Source organism: Centroberyx gerrardi, chromosome 9 (assembly GCF_048128805.1).
Source record: "Centroberyx gerrardi isolate f3 chromosome 9, fCenGer3.hap1.cur.20231027, whole genome shotgun sequence".
Taxonomy (NCBI): domain Eukaryota; kingdom Metazoa; phylum Chordata; class Actinopteri; order Beryciformes; family Berycidae; genus Centroberyx; species Centroberyx gerrardi.
Genome location: NC_136005.1, coordinates 31,643,941 through 31,669,326, shown reverse-complemented (window position 1 = coordinate 31,669,326; position 25,386 = coordinate 31,643,941). Strand labels below are relative to the sequence as shown.

The 25,386-nt window shown below is 40.6% G+C and overlaps 1 protein-coding gene across 3 annotated transcripts in view; it reads left to right on the top strand.

The window, feature by feature from the left end:
* Nucleotides 1-25,386, top strand: part of LOC139924043 (desmocollin 2-like protein) — a 374,665-nt gene that overhangs the window by 35,733 nt on the left and 313,546 nt on the right. For 2 of the 3 annotated variants that reach the window (XM_071914958.2, XM_071914957.2), the window contains one exon: nt 897-4,844. In XM_071914958.2, coding sequence (XP_071771059.2) covers nt 897-1,106 — 210 coding nt within the window. In that variant the 3' untranslated portion in view covers nt 1,107-4,844. Of the gene's footprint in view, nt 1-896; nt 4,845-25,386 lie in introns of those variants that run through there. The other variant, XR_013505113.1, reaches the window with a different exon arrangement.

The following is a 25,386-nucleotide window of genomic DNA, read 5'->3' as shown; positions in this document are numbered from 1 at the left end:
AAATAGCATTTAATATTCACATTTGATTAAATTAACTAAACTTTCAAAACAAAGTATCATACAAATGCCACCATTACAGCTAAATGAACCAGCTGCTCTTTATTTTGAAAATGCTTGCTTGAGTTCAGATAAGTGAATAAAAGTTTTTCAAGTTCCCTCCTGCCTTTTTGCCCAGCAACATGTTATAACATTATTTTTCCAATAGATGGCGAGATAGAGGTCTATTTAAAGACTACAAATCTGGATTCTGTCATACCTTATGGATCAGAATGTTCCTATCTGATATTTTTTTTGAAAAACTGACTCATAATCAGCAAAATCATTCTGGTCCAGATTGCAAAAGGGGGGACAATCTGTATAACTATGATCCAGATTAAAAGTTTTGAAAAACTGGGCTTTGTCTTCTTCAAAAAGACAGCAGCCTTTGATGTTACAGGTAAAAACACAATGACAAAAAAGCTGTGCCAACTTAAGAAAGACAAAGTGAGGCGCCAAAGGCTTGAAATGAAAAAAATGGGAAGAATGAAAATAAATAAATAATACAAAAAGAAATCACATTAATGAAAAGTAAGCATGGCCTAAAGCCTCAGTGAGTGATACTGTTAGGAAATTAGTTTTACAGTTGAGTTGTTTTATACAAGAGTGAATAGGAAGTTAGGAGGAAATAGGAGGAAATCAGTTGTAATTAATCAAATAACAAAATAATAATAAGGTATGAACAAAATGGTATTGTGGTGAATTATCGGTGAAATATCGCTCAGAGTTTGGATTACACAACAGTAACATTTTTGAAGATAGAAATATAGTTTTGTCCAAAGTGAAGAAGCCCTGGCATTATGGGATGTGAGGCTGTGAGGCGTTGACACTATCCTTTCTTTCTCCCTCCTGTCCTGCAGAAGTTGGGGTATTTCGCCAGCGACTCGGACGAGCGCTACGCCGACGACATTGTTTGCGTCTTCGGCTACGAGGGCGAGGGCTCGGCAGCTGGATCGGTGGGCTGCTGCAGCGACCTGGGCGACCAGGACAACCTGGACTTCCTGGACTCCCTGGGGTCAAAGTTCAAAACCCTGGCCAACATCTGCATGGACAGAGAAGAGGAAGACTGACGGATGAGAGAACGAATGAACGACTGAACAAGATGAGCTCCGGAGTTAAGGACTTAAAAAAGGACTTAGGTAAAATAATTGTTCAGTATCAAAAACAGTTGAAACAGGGCAGGATATCCATGATAATAAGGTGGTACCTAACTTAGAAGGGGGACTCCAACCCTCCTGTAAAAGGTCCTTTTTGTTCCTGAGCCCCTGAATAGATATATGTATGTCCTGCCCCCCCCCCCCCCAGTGTCTGTGTACAGTGCTATAGGTAGACTAACACTGCTGAACTAAGGTGGCGTGAAGAGAAGTCAACCACTGGCTCTGGCTACACAGTCAAAGAAAATCGGGTGCGGTTGCAGCTGCCATTTCTTTTCTTTGGCCTGAACCGTAATGAAAAATTTGCTTTGTTACATTTTTGTATGTGCTGAGTTTAGGTTCACACTGCCCAGTTACAAGTGAACCAGGGCTTGTCAACAGAAGTCACCTGACTCATGAATTTTGGAAGGTGGTGGTGGTGGTGGGAGGTGTCAAAATAAATCAAATTCCAGTCCCTGTAATTTAAGCTAAACATGATGGAAACATGATTATCTGGTGTTCATACCAGTTAAGAACACATGAAGAAATAGCCGTATATGAGCATCAGTCAAGACTGCAAGACTGCTCGTTTTTTCAAGCATGAGGAACTGCTGGCTATCAGATGTCGACATCTGTCTCCTTGTACCCATAATCCCTTGCGTTTTGGGGTTGTTTCCTGTAGTTGGTTCAGATTACGCTCTCACCTAAGGAACCGCACCGCAGTTCTCTTGTTAGAGGACTGAGATTTTCAGGCGTCTCTGTGCTGTTATTTGGTGCCACCAGTTTGAATGGCATTGTTCTCACACGCCAAACAAACGGAACTAAAGGAGGAAACAATGCAGAGTTCAAATGAACCGCTACAAAAACTCCCTTGGTGTGACCTATACCTAAGAGTGATTAAAATAAGGTTAAAGCTGCAATAAGCGATTTTCTGACCACTAGAGGGTGACAGAAACACATTTGTAAATAAAGCACAGCAAAGCTACTGGACTACGGAGGCCCCAAAGGACAAACCTAGCAAAGGACTGTGCATAAAGGCTAATAGCTAAGCTAAATGTACCTACGGAGAAGTGTCGCCAGTTACCAGTCTCACTTTGCCAGATTTTGAAGGTTACGTGTCCCACAATGACAAGTTAAGAGGTAGGTAGCAAGTTTACTAGTTTAACAAGTTTACTCACTCGCTTCATTGAAAAAAAACAAAATTTCAGGAATGGGAGCGGGTGAGCGCCGCTTTTAAACCGCGAGGGAGGAGACAATAAGGTTATAAGGTCTGATATCGCTTATTGCAGGTTTAATACGATAAGGTTAAGAATATGATTTAAAAAATTTTTTTTAAAAAAAGCTACAGCTCCATGCAGAAGCTGTCCACGCTTAGTGTATAATCATAACGCTGATTGTTGTTTTTAGCGATTCCAAGTCCCCTGATGCTGCAAGTTGTTGCTGAGAGCTAACAATCATTCCTAAGGATAAAAATGAACAGAGAAAAGCAGAAAGGACAAAAGGGAAGAGGGCTCTTGGTTGCATTATCATGAGCGCAAAAGATTTTTTATTTTTATCCCCTTTGTGGCGTAGTGCTAATCTTTTCATGGCTGTCCAAACAGGGGGAAATCAAATTTCATGCAGTTTCTCCCCTGTGCAGAGAGCCATAAAAAGATCAGATCTGGGCCCCAAAGGATTAAAAGTTGGTATGTTGTTTCTGTTGAAGTGCAGCCTTTGTATATGGTTTCTATTTGGGTGACAGGCGTAGGAAGAAAATTCTAAAATAGTACCCTATTTTTGTCAATGACCGTTTATGAATTCCAAATGGCCACTTATTAGCCACTAACTTTTAAGACTTGCAATTTTACTATTTTGCCGCAATAGTAAGTTTAAGTTAGCGATAGTGTTCAACACACCAGCTGGCTGCTGGCGTCAGCTTTGTGTCCCAATTTGCTCAGGGAAGCTGTTTTTACTATAGCCTAATGTTAATATTTTGGTTTCTTTCAATGGCAAAAAAAAGAAGGCAAAATTAACACTAGAAATGTAGAATGCTGATGTTGCATCCAGAAATAAGAAAAGCTACAAAAAAAGATGAAGATGCAATGTAAAAATGAGTTCAAAATACACTGTAAAAGTTCAAATATCAAAATCAATGTGTGACAGTCAACGTTTTGGTAGATATGTATTTCTGATAGTATACATCCAAAAATAACAAAAGCAATGGAGATTTTTCCTCAGATGTTGACAGTAGCAGACTTGCTGAAAGAAGGTTGCAGGAGCTGGGTGAAAATCTGCAGCTTATGTGTGAAGCTAAATAGTTAAAAGTTATTTAACAATAATAGAACTTTTACTTTAATTAGATGCTTCTAGATAAAGAGCAGACATGTTTTGTGTAAACTGATTTTTTGTGTGTCTGATGCCTGGATGACTGACTACAATTTGCCTCTTGATGCATGGAAAAAGTTCTAAAATGAGATGACAATATGAAGATAATAAATCAGAATAGAAAAATCATGAAGACACAAAACTTGAATAACATCCCCACTATCCCCACACCCAAACACTTCCCTAATGATACGACTTCCCTAATAATGGCTATCACTAGTAGATCATTTAAGTAATGGTGTACAGTTTGCTGCTATCTGCCCACACATTACAGTCATTCCCTGGGTGAAAAAACACACAATCAGAAACAGCAAACGGGACAAATCGAGAAGATTTCTTGTACATGGGCTTGCAGCCTTGGGTGTTTTTCTATGGTGCTTTATATGATTAGGTGTCTGTGTAATTATGCTGCATTCTAGGGATGTCAGGAAGTTCTTGCTTGGAAAAATGCAATGGAACAGCCTTCCAAGTAGGAATTCGAAGTAGGAAATTCTCAATGCTGAGATTTCAGAGATTCAGTTATCTGTCAGCATGGCAGCATACACTGTAAACACTACACAGTGTCACTTATAGTTGCTAACTAGCTAACACTGCCAAATATCATTATCATTGAAGGGAATGTTTCCTGTTTCTTCTTCCCTGGTTTTTCCAAGCTGGAATGCATGGAGGTTGCAATTACAACCTAGGATTTGGGAATTTCCCACTTTCCACTTTGACTGGAACGCAGCATTAGTGTTTATGTGTAAGATATCCTGTTTGTTTAGCTGAAAGCCAATGGTATTCATTCAGATAAGGCATGAGATAATAAGATGAGACACTGTTGTCTGAAATGCACAGGAAATGTAATAATCTATTTACTATTCCACCAGCAATACTGTAGTGCATTGAGCAAATGGAAGTTTAGCTATAATAAAGATTTTATGGTTTTTCAAACATTGTGATTATATATGAATAAGTCAAATATTTATCCTATTCACGTTTCCGCTGGTTGTTATTGTTTTGAAGGTAGCGATACAAAATACAATCCGTACTGTGTTTTTTACTGATGTTAGGCTTGGTTGTCAGTTTGTTAAAGGGCGTCTTCCACAACCGGAGTAATTATTCAGGACAGTGCGGAGCAGCAGAGGCACTTTACTCAGAGCTAAATGGAAATGTGATGAGTCCCAGCCGGTGAGAGAGCTGCTGTCACATCCTGCTGTCTGTCACCCCGACGCTCACTTAAAAGTTAACAAGTTCAGCTAAAGATAACCACCGTCTTTCAAAGCCCCGGAGGAGATAACAATACACACAGTCCAGAGAGAGCTGCACATTTCACCCTGCTGCCAAACCACACGTGCTTTCAAATGAAAATGTCGTTTGATATGATAGCTGCTGAAAAGGTGTGTGTGTGTGTGGGGGGGGGGGGTCGGCATGGCCAGTCAACCCACAGCCCTGTGTGTGTGTACCTGTGTGCTGAGGACAGTTGATCAAATGTCCTTTCTGTTGCTGCATTCATGACGAATGGGGAAAATGGTAGATACAACATTCCTATTTAAAAATACCATTCAAATAAGCTTTAAAGGGGCAATAAGTAAAATTTTTATTGCCACATAGCACAAAATGACCATAATGTATATGTGGGAGTTGACAGGGTTGTTGACCAATACAAATGACTCAACGATTACTTGGCCAGGTGCTGAGATTTCAGGCTTTCAAAAACTCACTTTCCAGCCCATACTCTGTTTTGGAGCCCCCAGTTTTCAAATGATAAATACTAGTAGAAAATACTGTTCACTCAGCTTTCAGATAGTAAATACTAGTAGAAAATACTGTTCACTCAGCTTTCAGATAGTAAATACTAGTAGAAAATACTGTTCACTCAGCTTTCAGATAGTAAATACTAGTAGAAAATACTGTTCACTCAGCTTTCAGATGGTAAATACTACCAGAAAATACTGTTCACTCAGCTTTCAGATGGTAAATACTACCAGAAAATACTGGTCACTCAGCTTTCAGATGGGAAATACTACTTGGGAACTCAAATAAAACCAACAAAATGAATTATTTTCATCATAATTTTCTGATCACAACTCATAAGATGCCCTGGCAGGTCACAACTATTGTACTTATTGGATTTTTGGTTTGTGGTTGAAACAGGGCAATGTTTGGTTTGTTGTAAAACATGAACACAAATGTATTACCATTAGTAACCAAAACATAAAGAAAACGTCAATCGTGATGCTTTGACGGCTTCAAGGCAATTTTAACATGGGAACACTTCCAGACAGTTATAACCATATGGCGTGAATGCAGCATAAAGGGCTGGAAATGCTCTCTCCTTCCTCCCCTGAACAACTAAATCCTGCGCTCAGACTCACCACCTAGTGGAGGCAGAGAGGTACTACAAAACCCTGCTAAAGATGTGGAGAAAATCCCTTGCGGGACCAGAAAACAGATAGGAAGACAAAGAGCGAGAGAGATCTTAACAACCTGGTGGAGGAGTGAGGGGAAACAGGCACCATGCTGCTATTAAGTTTGGTGCATTATGCAGGAAAGCTAGCATGAGCTCATAAAGCTCCCCCCTCACTGGAGGGTCGTGTACAAAATGCCTATAAGGATTATCTCCTATATGTTCCCAAAGGGTCCAATTAGGAAGTTAAAGAGTGCTCAAATATGTCTCTAAATTCATAAGAGTGCCTTGGCAAGCTCCCACATGGAAGCGATGAGACCGTAGCTCTGGCCCCGAGCGTTCATTTTGGGTTTGAAGAGGGCAGTGGCCAGGGGCTACCAGCAGCCTTAGTGCCCCTTCCCTACAGTGCCGGCTGGCTGGCCGGGGCAGCACCTGCATGGACAATGAGACAGCACCGGAATCCATAGGGACGGCTGATTTACCAGCAATACCTCCAGTACACACAAGCACCACACAAATTGCCTTGTTTGTCCGCACACTGTACGAAGCATGCTGTTCTTACAAATATAACCATGGGCCCATGTACAGTGAGGCCAATTAAGGCCTGAGGCTGGAAAATGTTTAATGCATTCCGAGTGTAATTCAGTGTAAATCACCAGTCCATCATAGATACAGATAGACATAAACAGAGCATGCAAACTACAAAAGAAAATTGTAAAACTAATCCACTTAGCAAAGCTTTTTCGTCCCTAATTGACACTTTTGGCTTTACTCAGTTGGTTCACGAACAGACCCACTCTAGCGGCAACACTCTTGATCTGGTCCTCGCTCGTGGTATTAACGTGTCAGACTTAGTTGTTTTACCGTATCCACCGGCATTATCAGATCATTATCTCATTAAATTTCAAATTACTCTGCCCTGTCGGCATTCCAATCCAGTTGATACCTACAGCATCCGCCGTATTGATACTTCGACAACTACAAAACTCGCTGATCTCCTACCTAAAACTCTTGCCTCTCTCCCTGAACGAATTGGTTCCCTCGACGAGTTCACGGATAACTTCAACTCTATTCTAACTGACTCGCTTGACTGTGTTGCGCCCCTACTCATAAAAACCCGCCGTCTAAAGAAACCGTCGCCCTGGTTCACTGATGAAACTCGTGCACAAAAACAGGCGTGTAGAAAGCTAGAACGCAAATGGCGGTTATCCAAACTCGAGGTCTTTCGACTAGCTTGGAGCGATAGCCTATTGACTTACAAGCGTACGCTCTCCGCCGCTAGGGCCTCCTACTACTCAGATCTTATTAACACTAATAAAAATAACCCGAAGTTTCTATTTGACACGGTAGCAAAACTTACTCGCAAACCCTCCCCTGTAGCGAGCTCTCAATTTACTGCGAATGACTTTCTTAATTTCTTCAATCACAAAATTGACTCTATTAGAGATGAAATTAGCAATTCTTTACCCACCGAGGGCGTTGATCCCTCTCCTATTCGTGCATTAGCCACAATAGAGACCACCGCCGTACTCTCGCAATTTGTGACTGTCTCCTTAGACACCTTCTCTAAATTAGTACTTTCCTCTAAATCCATAACCAGCTTATCTGACCCTCTTCCTGCTAAGTTGGTTAAGGAACTTCTCCCAATATTAGGCCCCTCCCTACTCAATATCATTAACACCTCTCTCTCCTCTGGCATTGTGCCCTCATCCTTCAAATCAGCCATAATTAAACCTCTGCTCAAAAAATCCAACCTTGATCCTGATGATCTTAATAACTTTAGACCAATCTCCAATCTCCCCTTCCTCTCTAAAGTCTTGGAAAAAATAGTTTCTACCCAACTAACTGACTACCTCTCGTGTAATAGTCTCTTCGAACCCTTTCAATCTGGTTTTAGGTCTCTACATAGCACTGAGACTGCTCTCACAAAAGTGGTAAACGACCTACTCCTCGCCTCAGATTCCGATTCTTCTTCTGTTCTTATCTTACTTGATTTGAGTGCGGCATTTGATACAGTCGATCATAATATTCTCTTAAACCGCCTAGCGAGCTACGTTGGCATCCGCGACTCTGCGCTTTCCTGGCTAAATTCCTACCTATCCGATAGAACGCACTGTGTCTCACATAAAAATACTATATCTGATTACTCTAAAGTTAACTTTGGCATACCGCAGGGCTCCGTGCTCGGACCTTTGCTTTTCTCCATTTACATGCTACCTCTTGGTGAAATCTTCCGCAGTTATGGTATTAAATTTCACTGTTACGCGGACGATACTCAAATTTACATACCAATTAGACCTGACGACCGTTTACAACTTTCAAACCTAGAATTATGCCTAATCGCTGTCACAAATTGGATGTCACTAAACTTCTTGCGACTAAACGCCAACAAAACTGAGATGCTAGTTGTTGGCCCAAAAACCCAACTACCTCTTGTTTCAGACCTTACTCTAAATTTTGGGGATTGCTTAATTACCCAGAGTCCCACAGTTAAAAACCTTGGCGTTACGTTCGACTCAGCTCTCTCATTCGATGCTCACATTAAGGAAATCACTAAGATAGCATTTTTTCATCTTCGTAATATCTTGAGAATTCGCTCCCTGCTAAACACGGCGGATGCTGAAACCTTAATACACGCTTTTGTTTCATCAAGACTCGATTATTGTAATGTTTTACTCTCTGGCCTACCTAACTGTAGTATTAAAAAACTACAACTTGTGCAAAATGCTGCTGCCAGAATACTAACCAGAACTAGAAAATTTGACCACATTACTCCTATCCTAACCTCCCTTCACTGGCTCCCAATTCAAGCCAGATCTGACTTTAAGGTGCTTCTGTTAGCTTATAAATCGTTACATGGGCTTGCACCATCATATCTATCCGACCTCATCATCCCTTATATTCCATCTCGTGCCCTCCGTTCGCAGGACGCTGGCTACCTTATTGTCCCTAGAATCAAGAAAAAATCAGCAGGCAGTAGAGCTTTCTCCTACCGAGCTCCCTATCTCTGGAACCAGCTACCTCTTACAGTCAGGGAAGCTAATTCTGTCGAAATCTTCAAATCTAGACTCAAAACCTATCTTCTCTCGCAATCATACGACCTACCTTAGCACCGCTGGCCACAGTCTTCTCTCTTACCCTAGCCTAGACAGTATTTATATAGAAATTTGCCGTTGGGAACATAAGCATAGGGATGCCCTCTGGCTACACTGTGTCTAATCACTTCCTATCTGCTGTCTGTATGAGCCTGTCTGTGCCCAAATACGTCTGGGTCTTGTGCTGCTTCTGCACAGCTCTCTGTGTGTGTGTGTGTGTGTGTGTGCGCGGCTGGTTTTCTCCTCCCTTTCTCAGATTCCTCTGACCCTGATGGTCTTCGGTGCTGGCCTTAGTCCCATCCCTGACGCTGCTCCCACCTGGATCTCTCTCTCTCCGTGTGTTCGTTGTCTTTGTGTGTACCTGTCTCTCCCCCCTTTCTCAGACCCCGGTGCAGTGCAGTGGTCGCCAGTGCATGCCTTAGTCCCATCCCTGCTGCCGCTCCCACCCGATGTGCTCTGACTCCGTGTGTTCTGTGTGCAGCTGTCTTCTCTCCCCTTCCCCAGACTCCGGTCCAGTGCTCCACCTGCCAGTGGACAGGTGTCGCTCCGGCCGGTCGTCGGCGCCGGCCTGGTCCTGCTCCCACCCTACGTGTCTGTCTTGTGTTCTGCTGCTGCTGCTTCTCCCCTTACTCTCTCCCCCTTTCAGACTCCGGTGCAGTCCAGTGGTCGTCAGCGCCGGCCTCAGTCCCTTCCCACATCCCTGATGCTGCTGCCCTTTTGTGTCTCTGACCCTGTGTGTTCTGTTTGCAGCTGTTTCCCCCCTTCTTCTTTACGTGTGTGTGTGTCTGGGTGTGTTGTGTGTACGCGGCTTCCTCTCTCTCCTCCTCTCTGACTCCAGGTCAGTGTTCTACCTGGCAGTGACGGGTGCTGCCCTGGCTCTTTGTCGTCAGTGCTGCCTTGCTCTTCCTTTCCGCTGTTCCCTCCTGGACGCTGATTTACGACTGCTGCCCTCGCTCCTTTACTGCTGGCCTCAGCCCCCCCTCACCACCGCATGCTCCTCCTTTTCTTTTGTCTCTCTCTGTTTTCTCTTGTCATCATTGTTGCCCATGACTCTGTCAATGTTTTGCCCGGCACCTATTGCACGCTAAGCCGTCCCGGGGGGGGATCCCTATCTGCCTCAGCCCACCCAAGGTTTCTTCCAAGTTTTTTCCTGGGAGTTTTTCCTTGTGTGCATTTAGGGTCTAAGGCTGGGGTGTCGGGTAGGTTAGGCTATATAGAATAGGTAGATTGTTTGTCTCGCTAAATCTGCTCCTACCTACCCTGTGTTTTTCATTATGCTGTCCTACAAAATTTTGTTTACCACTGATTGTGTTTAGTTAGACCTAGCTAGACACATTCTCTGTAAAGCCCTCTGAGACATGCTTGTGATAAAGGGCTATATAAATAAATAAACTTAACTTAAACTATTATGAGTGTCTATTGGAATGGATTTGATTTACTGCCTTGCAAAAAAAAGCAAGCCAGTAAAGGCTTGACCATGACCATGGACTGTTTTGAGAGCCTTGTTTGTTGCTGTCTGACCCTACTTTGGAAGACTACCTGATACTGTGTATGACCTCTGGACTGGATTTGGGTAACGAATTTGGATTATTATTGAACATGGAGAAGTCTAAGACAACGTCTCATGGTAAAGCAGGAAACCATCAAGCCACTGACAATCATTGCAATACTCCTGTCTGTGGTTCAATCAAGGCCACTTTAAATTTCAAAAGGCTTCTACAAGTAAGTTACCAGAATTATTGTGGTTTACAATGGCCCTGAATGGTTTTATAGCATTGTGAATATAAGTTTCACTACCTCGGAATGATAAAATATGATTGACATTTTTTCTTAATAATATAAGCAAATAAAAAATTTTACTCTGCTTTTATCAAAAGTGTCCTCTAGCACAGCCACAGAGAGGCGCCCCAAAAAGCAGTTTATGGTGAATTACTGCAATATTCCATCTTAAAATGATTCTAGCCTTTAGGCTACCTGAATTGAGACATTTGATACTGAAATAAGAACATTTTCATTCCCAGGAAAGTTTATCTCATTTGCCACATTGTTTAATCAAACATAAACCAGTAATTTATAGTAGATAATACTAAACATGCAGGTACTGATAATTGCCGTAACATTTTCTATTTCAAATAATTATATTGTTAAAAAAAGTATTACTCAATATCGTATTTAATGTTAATGTTAATATTACTTGAAGGCTTAAATATACTTTGAAATGATATAAATGTATTCAGTTTCCAGAAAAAGCACCCTGAGCTGCTAAGAAAGTTTGAGGCTGGCAATAGCACAGCTATCCGACCCTACTGCAGCCAATGCTCAAACTGGTCAACATCTGACAGGTGTCAAGTCGAACTGACTGACAGCATTGTCACATACATTGCCAACGGCCTCCTTTCTCCCTTCACTGTGGAAAACAAGGATTTCCGCAAAGGAACCCTGCTTTAACATGCCCACTAAGAACCAAAGCCATAACTTCATTCCTCAGTGACTGTTGATCGGTGGTCAAACAGATAAATGGGGTCATTTAGCTTTGAGACCTTTCTGGACAAAGCATGGGCTTCTTTCAGGAGTCCCAGAAGAAGGCTTCAAACTCCAGCTTGCCAATGCCAGCAGATGGAATAGCCAGCTGAAGATGTTGAGGTCAGTCCTGGAGGTGCCAAGAGGTGTTTGGCAGAGCTCAACTGCCCCATACAGTTCACACCCTATGAGCTGAAAGTCATGGGGGAACTTCTAGAGGTACTGGAGCCCTTTGAAGACACTACGGACCAATTCCAGGCTGAGAAAGTGATCACATCTAGCCTTGTCATGGCATGTGCCCGAGGTCTTTGCTATGCTGCCAAAGATTTGTAGGTGACTCGTAACAACAAGCTGGCATCCACCCTGCAGAATTCTATAGAGAAATGTCTTGCAGTCTTGGCCGCTCCATTTGATCCTTGATTCGACCTGGCCTGGTGCATTGGTGAAGAGGAAGCTACCATTGAAAACCTGTTGCATGAAAAGCTGATGCTAACCCTAACCCTAACCATCGTCAGGTGGTGCAGGGGAAGTTCTGGGATATCCCTCAAATACCTAACCCCTTGAAAGAGAATGTCAACCTTGATGAATGTTCTGCCCCACCAAAGAAGCATTCAAGACTGCTTTCATACATGAATAGTGATCCCCCACCGGTGGCTCAGGTCTCAAATGAGGTTCCAATGTACCTCAGTTTACCATGCTCATCTGAGGAGACTCACCCATTAGCATTTTGGCAAGAGAACAAGAGCCGCTTCCCTTACCTGATCCAACTGCTCCTGCAGAGCGGATCTTCAGTGTGGCAGGACAGGTATTCAGGCCAGAAAGATGCAAGCTAAATGATAAAACATTTGAGGATCTCATGATGATCACATGTAACAATGTTGAATGAAGAATTGAAATAAAATGAAATAAAAGCCTACTCTTTTGGGTTAGGGTTATGATTATTTGAAATGGTAATTCTAAGCTCATGAGTATCGGTTATATTCTCCAAGAATCTATGGGTATTTATCAAAATCACACATTGTATTACGTTGTAATTTATGATTGTGGCTTTAGAACAGCCGAATCAGCCTAACATAACATAATTTTTGTAGCAACAATATATTTGGTTATTCGAAGCACTAACATACACATATAAACATGTATAAAAACAATGGTAATTATTCTAGAGCAGTGTTTCCCAAACTTTTTTTCTGGGGACCCACTTTTTAAAAATGGCAAACCATCGCGACCCAATTCACAATAGGCCTTATCTATAAATCGTGAGAAGAGCAAATTTGTGCATAAATGAACGTTCCTGACCATTTTTACTGCCATCACCTTATCCTACTATCCTACTATAGAATGAGGAACACTCTGTCCGTCCGTCCGTCCGTCTGTCCGCATCCATTTTGCTCCTCAACGGGTTGGCCAATCAATCTCAAACTGCACATGAGCATTGAGCATTGGCAGGGACAGGGACTGACAGAGCTGATTTTTCCATTTTCCCAAATTTACGCTGTTTATGTGCCTTTTTGGCAAGTCTGCTCGGAGTTGTGGCGCGCTCATCCCCCGTATTATCTTGAATAGGTAAACCAGCCATTTCGAAGAGATATACGTTTGATAAATCCCAACTTCGTTTTATGCATGTGTTATTGAAAACATATACACATTTTAAATACTTTATAAATGAGACCAAATAAATGCATTTAGGCGGAGTTAACAGGCTATCTCATTGTTTTTATTTCCTCTCATCAGTAAAACAATACACATTTTAACTTTATAAATGAGACAAAATAAGTGCATTTAGGCGGAGCAGGCTCTCGTTTTTTTCCTCTCATCAGTAAAACAAACAGAATGTATGCTAGCCTTTCATATTAGATTCAATGTTATAAGTACAATTATCAGAACAATACGAACATTCAGTACTATCAAAAACATGCTTCTTGTTGAAAGTTTTTTGAAATGCTCATGCCTATTATCAGAACAAGTAGGCTTGTGTTTAAGTGTAGCTATTGTTATCAAACAGTCAGTCAATCAATTCGAACAGTCAACAATCAATTCGTTAACCACATCAGGTCTATTCCATGTCAAATCTCATTAGGTCCATTATGTGCTATTTACCTTGCTAATGTGATAGGTGGGCCTGCTTGCTTTTTGGTATTGCATTCCAGTCCGGTGTACAAGAGGAGAGCGCAACGCGCATATCGGGTGCAGTGTTCAGTCTATTTCTGTCATCAGCGGGTTGAATGTGACCGGTAGCAGGGGTCGGTTCACGTCCATCCTCATGCTGGCTTCCCTCACGGGCGGTAGTTTGGCTAACGTTAGCTGTAGTCTGGTCTTTAGCTGGGCCTTTCTTTTTTATTAGCCAAGCATCCATTTCTTGTGGCTGGCTGCAGAATCTGGCGGAAACCGTGAGTGTGGTAGAAATACCAACGAGCTCCCTCATGTGGCTCAAAGGTGTACTGCAGATATAAATCTTAAATAAAAGACTATGGAAGAATTCTGCAAATTTATTTGGTGACCCAAATAAAATCTCCTGCAACCCACCTGTGGGTCGCGACCCAGTCTTTGGGAATGACTGTTCTAGAGGACATTGTTACCACAAAAAAGTTAAATACACTTAGGTATCTGGCAGTGACTGATGTCAAATACATTGAAACTTGTGTTTTTGATTGAGTGGAATTTCTTTGAATTGCAGTTTGTACTTTCCACAAGTCTGGACCTGGAGAAGAGCTGGGAACGTTTCTATGTCAAGTTCAAGGTTTATAATTTGAATTTTTATACATGCATACACATACGCACCCCCCACCCCCACCCCCTCACACCTCCACCCACCCACCCACTAGTGTTGAATGTAGCACGGAGGCTGAAGAAATGATCTGCTGGCTGAGAATAGACGGCTGGAGGAATGGAGGAGGGAGGAGGGAACGGAGGAGAAAGTTTCTGCCTCTATCAGCAATATTATGCTGATGAGCTGTCAGCGTCGAAGCCAGCGGGGAGGCGGGTGAGGCGCCGACACCAAAAGGTGCTCGGGTCCATCTCTAGATGACGGGACAGGGTGGGGTCACATGTCAGAATGACAGATAGACATTGTAGGCTTGGCTATATTAGAGGCAGCGCATCAGAGGTGTGGAGTTATAGCGGTTAAATAGTTATGTCAGCGTTCTAAATCACAAGGACAAATTGGTAGAGATGGATATGGTGTGTGTGTGTGTGTGTGTGTTTCTGTCTTTGTGTCTGTATGGTATGGGTTATGATATGGGTTTTTGAAGGATGATATTTTTGGACTGAAGTTGCCAATAGCTGATATTTTGTGCCAATATTAAATTTCATTTCAATTTTTTCACTTTCAATTTGACCAATTTCATGCCAAAACAGAATTGTATTCTGGTCAGGGTGGAAGCAACTACTACTACTAATACTACTACCACTGCTATTACTACTACAGCTACTACAACTATTACTACTAGTACTACCACTTCTACTACTACTGCTACTACTACTACAATTGCTATTACAACTACTATTACCACAACTCAATTAAAGGGCTTCCTATACACAACCAGTGTATATTCATCAATTCTACAATGCAAATCATATCCATCATATCAGACTGGACAATTTTTAATAAAAGGACAATATTGGCCTGATATATTGGTCTAACACTAGCATATTCCTATCATTTTATGTATGTGTGCATGCGTGTGTGTGTGTGTGATTTTTTCAGCAGTGCAACTGCCAGCCTCAGCAGGATGCTATCGTAACTGTAAGTCATGCTGTGTGATTGGTCCATAAATTTAATTGAAGCCCCCTCTCTGCCCTCCCCCTCCCCCTCCCCCATGGCTGCAAGCTTATCAGACAGAGTCAGAGCCAGCCTGCCCCCCACCCCCTCCCCCCCCCCCCCCCCCCACACACACACACACCACCTCCACCACCGACACACACGCACACACCGCTCGTTCATAGGGAAACCTCCAAGACCACCGCAGCATTGCACCTCCTCTCATTGTGCCCGGGAGATAACTATGCGTGTGTGTACCAGCTTGCAGATAAGATTGAGTGAAATGGGGAGAAATAGTATTTCTGCACACTCTCTCAATGAAATACAACAATCTTAATTTAATCAACATTATCCCCAAATGGAAGGCCTAAGTAATGAGTTGGACAGGGCACTTCAGCAGCAGCCACACTGATGCTGTCTGTGTGTGTGTGTGTGTGTGCGCTATAACATTAAAGCTGCTGCCTACCGCCTCTGTGTTGTTGCTGAGTTGAGAGTAGAGATGTGTCTTTAAATGTTTGGAAAGAGAAGGGTAGAAATAATCCTAATGGCAGCCATAAAGCGGAGACCTCCGTCAGAAGCTGGTTGATGTGTTCGGGGACGTTGCAATGCCTCTCATCACAGTTCCTCTGCAGGCTTTCACCATGTTTTCACATGTAAATGTGAAAATTCGCCCCCAGGCTGTTATTCCGAGTGTGTGGCTTTTGCTGAAGAAATGCATTTCAAAATGTATTGGTGCACAATATCACAATATTACATCTAAAAATGTTATTGCAGAAAGGAAGCAGAGTTGCACTTCGAAGCCTTTATGTGGCTCTGAACAAGGTCTGTTTGAGGTTACATGTAAAAACTTCACCTGAGTTCTATTATGTGCTTATTATATACATTTACTTGTTATTTCAGGATGACTCATTCATGGGTTTGACACGCTAACTGAGAGCATTATTCTGAATAAAAATAGTCTACTCTCTACCTCTGCCCTGCTGTTGTGCATCAACCTCTATCTGTAAGGGTGAAGAGTAAAATAAATAGTTTACAGTGTTAATTCATATACACTGCCCGTTAAAATTTTGTGGACACCTGATTGAATGTTCTATGTTTTTTATTATCTTAAAGCCATTTTGATCTAAAGGCTTATGCTTAAATGCTTGAAATTTGTTTCTTAGACAAATAGTGAAGCTGATGCCTATGTATGAATTTCTTTCCAAAGCCTTTACCTTTCCATCAAGGCAAAGGGCGGCTACTTTAAAGAATCTAAAATATAAGATCACTGCATAATTCCATTTGTGTTATTTCATAGATTTGATGCCTTTACTATTATTCTAAAATGTGGGAAATAGTAAAAATAAAGAAAAATGTGGTGTCACCAAACTTTTCATGCCAGTGTATATTTAACTCAAAGTCAAGAATTAGTGGGCTTCATCCAACAGGACAATGCATTTCACTACCTACTGCACTGATCTTCACTTCTGAGTGTAGTTTCCTCTATCGCCACCGGAGGGCACTCTGCTCTCTGGAAGAGATGAAGGAGAGCAGTGACATTAAACAGATGGGCAAGAGTCTGGGATTTAACCACATTTTGAACATGCTGTTTTGAAGTTTGACTGCAGAAGGCGAGTAAAATGTTGCGATCACTACTGTGAAAAAACCTTCACTGAGTCAACAGGTTTTCTTCTACTGTACATAGACCAGACCCACACTTCAGAATTTTAGCGGCCCAATCAGTTTTCAGATTAGACAGCAACACCATTATCATTGCATTCATTATCATTCTCATAAATTCATCAAGTTGTGGATATATGTTCCTCCTTAATTGATTCAGTTAATAGTGTCATCGGTGTCAGTTGGGTTTGGCAAGGTGTCGTACTCTTTATCTCTTTACCTATGAGTCCAATTTGATGTTGTAGTTTTTATCATCATAATGGTGAGAAGAGGTCAAGAAAAAATGACCAGAAATCTGTTTGAAAGCCAAATCTAAAATAGGGAGCATTTAGGACCAATTTCCCCTCTAAGCTGAGAGTTTGGTGATCTTTTTTTTTAATTTTTTTTGGTGATTTTTTTTTTTTTGGGGGGGGGGGGGGTTTAATTAATATTAGTATTATTATTTGTCAGTCTTGTCAGTGATCAGTCAGAAAGGTAGTGGATTTCAGTGGGTTTGGGAGTTTTGGTGGTAAATTATATTTGATGCAGGGACTTTGCAGCTTAGGGTTTACTAAATTGATGCCTCTGGTAACAGCACACCAATATTTGTCCGTTTCTGGGCTGACTGGTGCATTGCATTGTGGGACATCAATGGCTGCCTATAAGTACCTATTTAGTATTATAGTCTAAAGGCTGGATTGATTTTGGACTTCAGATTATATATTTACGATTCATTTTTACAAAGATATATGGAATCAAAACAGGATATTTTCAGCATTGGTCCCTTGCTGTGTGTCACAGAATTGAGATAAAGAGAACAATAATTGAATATGAGCCAGCTGTTACTGTCCTTGGATCAGGTTGTCACTTCATCTTCTGTTGCCATGGAGAAGAATATAAGAATCTTTACTTTTCATCAATCCAGCCATGTGTGTGTGTATGCAACAAGATAGTGTTGCCTCTACTCATATTAGCCATCAGTCAAGAAAATATTCAACATTTTAGGCCGTTTTAGGGTATGCTTGCAGTCGAGTGTTTGGAGCACCCTCTACTGGGCAGAGAGACGGCATTACAAGGAAGGAGGGTAAATGGCTAATATGGTCTATTGCAGTGATTCTCAACCCTTTTCATATCAAGGACCCTAATTTACTACACATCAGAGCCACGGACCCCCATTTGATGAGATTTTGTCTCTCGGACCCAAATCTGAGAATATTTTTATTGTTAGATATGATTTTGTCCAGAATTCCATGACTATCTGTATTGTAGGTAGAGAGATAACAGAGCAACTATGATCAAAACATCAACGTCATTCTTCTACATTCTCTAATTGTGTTAACTTCTTGTAAATTAAATAATGGTGAAGTTTAAGAATTCATCAATTTGCTGGGGACCCCCTGGAATCCCCTAAAAGACCCCTGGTGGTCCCCGGACCCCATGTTGAGAAACACTGGTCTATTGTATCATTCCGGAGTTGCTACCCTGGAAATCGTCTTAAAGGAATAGTTCACCCAAAAATGAAAATTCTGTCATCATCTACTCACCCTCATGCCAAATGAAACACAGGTGATATTTGTTAGTCCATATAACACACAGGGAGGTTTCCAGCACAACTTCGTAGCAGCCTTCTCCAAAACAACTGAAGTCAATGGGGACCTGCTCTTTAGAGTTCCAAAACAAAAACAGCCAAACAACCACACTGTGAATAGAAAGACCTATACACCATTATTTGTTGCAAATCAATCAGCTGTAGTTAAGATTTGCACTAAATTGTGGTGTAAAAATAGGTCTTTTTGGAACTCTGAAGAACTGGTCCCCACTGACTTCAGTTGTTTTGGAGAAGGCTGCTATGGAGTTGTGCTGGCAACCTCCCTGTGTGTTATATGGACAAACTGCACCTGTGTTTCAGCTGGCATGAGGGTGAGTAGATGATGACAGAATTTTTATTTTTGGGTGAACTATTCCTTTAAGTGATGTCATTTCAGTGTGAATTTATATCAAAATATAAATGGCGGGATGATTTCTTGCTTTTTTCCTTAGAATCCATGTTTGTACATGTCCATATTAGCATTGTGGCTAATCAGTGCTCATTGGCTAAAAGGGTTCATGAATAATAAGTTATCTGGCTTGTCTATATGACCCATTTACGACACTTGCTGCCAGCAACCTAGTCAACTGGTTTAATGTTTAATCTAACTAGCTACAGTAAATTAATAAAATAAGACAAACCAGGAAAATTATGGCTCCTGGAGTCTTTGATGCTTCCATAATCCGCAAAACACCACTGCAATAAAAAAGTTTGCTACTTCTGGAAATCACGTCGATGACTGATGTCATCAAACGTATATGAATTATTCATGAGGTAATGGAGAAAAAATAACTTTTTATCTAAAACAAAACATGATCAAGCTTTACATGTAGTGGAAATGCTTCCTGGGTCGTATTATACGGTAAATTGAGTAAAGGCAGTAAATTCAATCTTCAGCTGGAGGTTTCAGTCATTCATAACACAAAGTCTCCATAGGGCTCCATTCTGTCTGGTCTCTTTGTGAGAGAATACTACCATATTTGACCACTAGGGGGGAAAGGTGCATTTTTCGAGTTGCATATCTGTGTATGCCATAAAAACTCTGTGGGTACGTCGCCTGAAGGCAACTCTGTGTAAGGGATTGGTCATTATCACAAAATAGGCAGGTGGATCAAGACCCTGGAGGCTCGCTGCACATTATCCCACTTATTACATGGCTACTTACCAAAGACATCAATCAATTGACACAAAATATTGATTTAAAATGATTTTATTACAAGCAAAAGTAATTTACCAGCTTCCAGCAGGACTGTCTGCAGTAACCAAGGAGTAATATCTTGGCTTAAGTTGTTGCCAGTTAATTTGATTAGAAATGACCGTGGGATTAATATTTCCAGACCTACAGGAATGTTTTCCTCCCATCCCTTTGCCAAATTCACAAAGAGCTCCTCTTACAGTGGGTGTAAAAATTATTTTTGGCCAAAAATCTCTATGCAAAGTACTATCTATCAAAGTGGAGTGTAAAGGATTCACTATCAGTGCGCTTTCTCCTCTTGGGTATTACTAAGAAAGCCAATGAAGAAATGAGACAGAAAAAAAACACTTAAAAGTGAAGTCTGTGCTTTTCTACATGGAGGGATGATCGTTTATTTTTTCTTTGAAATCTCAGAAACTGGAATTAAATGCCTTCTGTTAGTGACACAGCTATTCTGCACTGTGCTCCAAACGTTCTGAATGTCCATTAAAGGGCCTATGTGTAATTTGGTCCGATGCTGACCTCTATCGTTCAACGTTATCATTGCAACAACACCCTGCCCTCCGTAGAGCAAGACCGCTACGTATTGTAACTCTAGTTCTATGATCACAGGTGAGCCCATGAGCATGGTGGGCAGGTTGGACTGTTTCAGAATCAACAACAATGAACGTTCTATCATGTTTTACCAAGTTAGTGGTAATTTTTTTTGTTTGTTGGATGCTTGCCGTGATTAGGATACTGACATTACCACTATTCCTGTTGTCTGTGGAGTTTTGGAACATATTGAAAGTAAGGAGTCGCTGTTTTGTGTGTGAAGTAACACCACTTCCCCGGTGCATAAATGAACCAGTCTGTTAAAATTCGAGCTGGCTGGAGGATTATACACATGCCGAATATACCAGAACACTCTACCGGTTAGTAATAAAGTCTCACATTATTTTTTCGATGTGTGTTTTTTGCCGATAAGTAAGGTAAAAACAAATTGGCAGATTTTTGAACAGACCTTGGTGTGGTAGGAGGGCCTTCAGCCTCGGCCCGCTGTGTTTTTGAATGCAGAAATCTCTGCAGCGCGTGCGCTGGCTGTTCACTATGTTTCACTCACTACCATTCAGGAACCTCTGCTGGTATTTACTAGTCATATTATGCTTCAGTAAAGCAGAAATATTATAGCCTGGTAAGACCATCCTGATCACGTGACCTCACATTCTGTTTCGCTCCACGGATCAGTCTGGACTTCCAGGCGCCCACATCGATTTCTTGAAATTACAATGTAACCGGGCCAATCAGGGACTGCGTCGTAGTTGATGACGTGAAATACAGGCCGCCGCTGGCAAAACAGTAATGGCGTCTCCTGAAGCAACGAGTGGTAACGTTAACGTTAGTAGAGTAAACACAGCCATAAGTGCAGTTATTGCAGAAAGAGACTCAATAACAACAATTAAACAAGAACAAGAGTATGCACTAGCGGAGTTTCACGGCGGAAAAGGCGTTTTCGCTGTTCTTCCGACTGGATTTGAATTTGGATTCGCTGATTGGCTGAAGGAGTTTGTCTGTCAAGGCAAGTACTCCCGCCCACTGAAATCGATGTGGGCGGCTGGAAGTCCAGACTGATCCGTGGAGCAAAACAGAATGTGAGGTCACGTGATCAGGATGGTCTTACCAGGCTAGAAATATTACACTTTTAACCTTTAAGATGTATTGAAGGGACATGGTATACAAGACTTACTGGCAAGAGAGGTACAATTAGAGCACTTTTGAAAAGAAAATTAATTCAGAATTCAGAATTCTTACTATTTCCTGAAGATGAAGAATGAATATTACATATTATTACATTTTTATGGTAAGGGAGACATTATAGCCCAAGTGAGTAAAGAGGGTGAATATTTTTAGTATCTGGTATTTTAATTTTTTGAAATTCCACATAAATTTGTTGAATTTCCCACTCTACTTTGATAGAAAAGCATTCTTTTTTGTAACACAAGGAAATGTGCAAGATTTGTCATAGCCACTGTATTTATACACCTTTAAATATAATTTTTGTTCTTGCTGATGTCCTCTTGTGAGCACATGGAAAGTACATTAAATGTGTGTGTGTGTGTGTGTGTGTGTGTGTGTGTGTGTGTGTGTGATTCCTATCCATACATAAATTTTCTATCTGGTATACACATCTAAACATTTAGAAAACCTTAAATTAAGTGAGATTTCCTTTTTAAATGCAAAACATCTGATATTATTATTTTTCTTGGAAGTTTTTTTTTTTATTAGCATTGCTAACAGAGGTTTTGTTGAATAGAGTCCTTTTACTGCACAGATCCTTTTACCAACTTCAAAAAAGAAAGAAAATAAGTTTCTAAAGGCTTGAAACTTCTGTCTCTAAAGCTGCAATAATATTGTGAACACAGTCAAAATAATATGAAATTACAAAGAGAAATATATAATGGAGAATATACATATAATGCATAAAAGCATCACTACAAATAGAATACTCCATGGTATTAGTCTAAGTGAATATTAAAAAACAGTGGTAATACAGCATTATAATGAGAGAGAAGATGTATTTTCAATTTCCAAATGCTGTGTTTATTCCTCAGATGAAACAGAAGACGCCAGTGGGTTTCAGTCTAATTACGCTTCATTTTCTTCCCATGTGCCCCCGTGTCAAAAACACTGAATCTAATTAGGAGCAACACTCTTTCTAGTCGGGAATATGTTTGATCCCATCAAAAACATGACAAATCCACCCCTGTACAAGGTAAAACAAAAGAATGCTTGAGAATACAGTCCTCCCTTTATTCCTTATGCATTTTGAAGTACCAATATAAATGAGGTCTAGTCGTGAAGTAACATTTTTTTCAGGCTCTCGCGGAACAGCCTGGTCCAAAAGTATCTCAGAACCCAACGCGACTCCTAATGGAGTTTTTGATTATGTATGAAAATTAGAGCTATTGGTTGAACTTGTGTTTGAAGTGTCATTGTCTGCTGAGATTCCAGCTCTTTTTTTTTTCCGGCTTTTAACTCACGTAAACAATCTTCATTGGAATAGACAAGACCTTGAAATGCCCTACAGCGCTCTGTGTCTTCAAAAACACTCTGCCTTTTAAGAAAAGTTAAGAGTTGTTTATCATCACCAACAGTTTTATTGCAGCTTTTTTGAAGTTGTTGAAGTTAGGACTGTGGTGTGGTGTTTCTAAGTATTTCTAAGTGTGTGTGTGTGTGTGTGTGTGTGTGTGTGTGTGTGTGTGTCTGTGAGCATGAAGTAGGCTACATGAATATTGTGGGCATGTGTGCATCAATGTTTGTAAATCAATGCTTGAATGTGTGTTCTTGTTTGTGTGTATATGAGTTTGATGAACAGTACAGTATGTTATGTTGTAAAATGAGAGACAATGGTTATGTCAGTTTTCTGGGTATGAATGAGATTCACTCAGTAAAGGCTTAATCATATACAGTCTTATTTAGTAATTGGGCAACTTATAGTGCTATAGAGCTTGATATATATATAAAAAAAAGGTTAAATGAACATGTTAACAAAAAAGGTTTATCAGCATGCTAAAATGTTTTCCTGTAATTATTAGCTTATTTTACAAGCTGTACAGAAAGGCTCTATACTGCATAAAAAAATAACTAAAAAGGATTTATACAACATTAAAAGTGAACTAAAAAGGAGACAGCAACAAAAGTTAACTAAAAGATTAGAAAAACACCAAAAGTGAACTGAAAATACTTGAAACAGCACCAAAGGTTATTTAAAAAGGTTCAATACAGCACCAAAATGAACTGAAATGGCATACAATACAATTATAGCCAAAGAATCTCTGAAGAGCAACACTTTCTTGCACTTTGGTAGCTTTAGATAACAGCTTCCTTTTGTTTTTTTTTGGTAATAATTATTAACAGTCACAACAAAACTCACCACAGTCAATTCTGTTGCTGTTCACAGGTTCAACTATTAAAACTAGTTTTTGACCAGTGTGGGTTTTTGAAGGCAGATGTCGATTTGTGTCACAATTTTTTTAATTGAAACTGTCACTATTCGTTATTTGTGCCAATATTAAACTTGAAATATGCAATTTCAGAGCCTACAACCAATCCTGAAACTAATGTGTGCTATATGGAGATTTCCTTGAGACATAATGATATAAACCAGTATCCACACAGCAGCAGCTGTGTTGCTGTTTTCACCACTTTTCTAAAGCTTGTTGTCAAAACTCCAACCTACTCGAAGACCCATTCAGTAGCTTTTCATTTTTTTAAACCTAGCTTGTCTCCTCCCTCGTTGTTTAAAAGCGATGCTCACCCCCTCCCATTCCTGAAAAAAAGTTCTCGTAATGGCGAATCCATGAAGCAAGCGAGTAAACTTGTTAAACTAGTAAACTTGCTACCTACCTCTTCACTTGTCATTGTGGGACATGTAACCTTCAGCAGGAGAAAGATCTGGTAAAGCGAGACTGGTAACCGGTGACAATTCTCCATAGGTACGTTCAGCTTAGCTATTAGCGTTTATGCATGGTCCTTCGCTAGGTTTGTCCTCTGGGGCTTCCGTAGTCCAGCAGCTTTGCTGTGGTTTATTTACAAATGTGTTGCGGTTTCTTTCACCTTCTAGTGGTCGGAAAATCACTTAGTGTAGCTTTAAACATAATTTTTGAGCTAAGATATTCCCAAAAATACAAGAATTCAGCGTTTACCCCAGAATGTTATTCTTGTCAGTGAGGAAAAGTTAAAAGCATTTTCCCCATGTGACTCTTGGTAGGTTCATCTGTGAAAAATAAGGCTTCACCGATTTGGGTTTTTGAAGACCAACACCAATATTTTGTGCAGATATTCAATATTTTAAAATTATTTATTAATTATTATTTAATGTTACATTATTTTCTTGCCCAAAATTCTATTTGCTATTTATGTTATTTGTTCTCTATGCTTGAAGGCCAAATGTGGTCAATATTTGGTATATGGACATGTTTTTTTAATTGAGTCTATAACGCAAACACACACACACACACACACACACACACACACACACACACACACACACACACTTGACCTGCCCTCGGTTTCCAATTTGAGTTTTCCAGGCTGGTTGATTGTAGTTTGGAGGTTAAAAGTCAGAAAAGGTCTTAAACAGAAGCAGTCTGCCTGGTCTCAATCAGCTGGGAGCAAACAGCAACTTCCAAGTCCTTTTTATGGCTGCTACACTCATAAACAAGGCTGTGTTATTTTCAATATTGGTAAGAGACAACATACTGCATGTTACATCACTTTTTCTCTGAAAGGGCAGTGGGCAGTCCACTCACCTTCAGAATATTTTACTGAGACAGCTGGAAAGCAGAGACAGAAAGTCTCTGAAAGTATAACTGAACAAATGCAATATACATAAAACATACACATTTGAACTGTTAACATTTTTATTAGTTGAGGTTCTGGGGCACCTATTGTTTATATATAGTAGGGATGGGACGATATATCGAAATTCAATATATCATGATACAAAAACGTGACAATACGTATCGTAGGGGCAGAAAAATGAATCACGATATTAGCTCCATTTTATTCTGTTGTAGTAATCACAAATGAGAATTTTTATGTTTACATTCTAACAAGCCAATGCCATTGCAAAAATAGTTCTTTCCCTTGTCACCTTGCTTGGTGTCGCCCTGTCGCTGATGTCTTC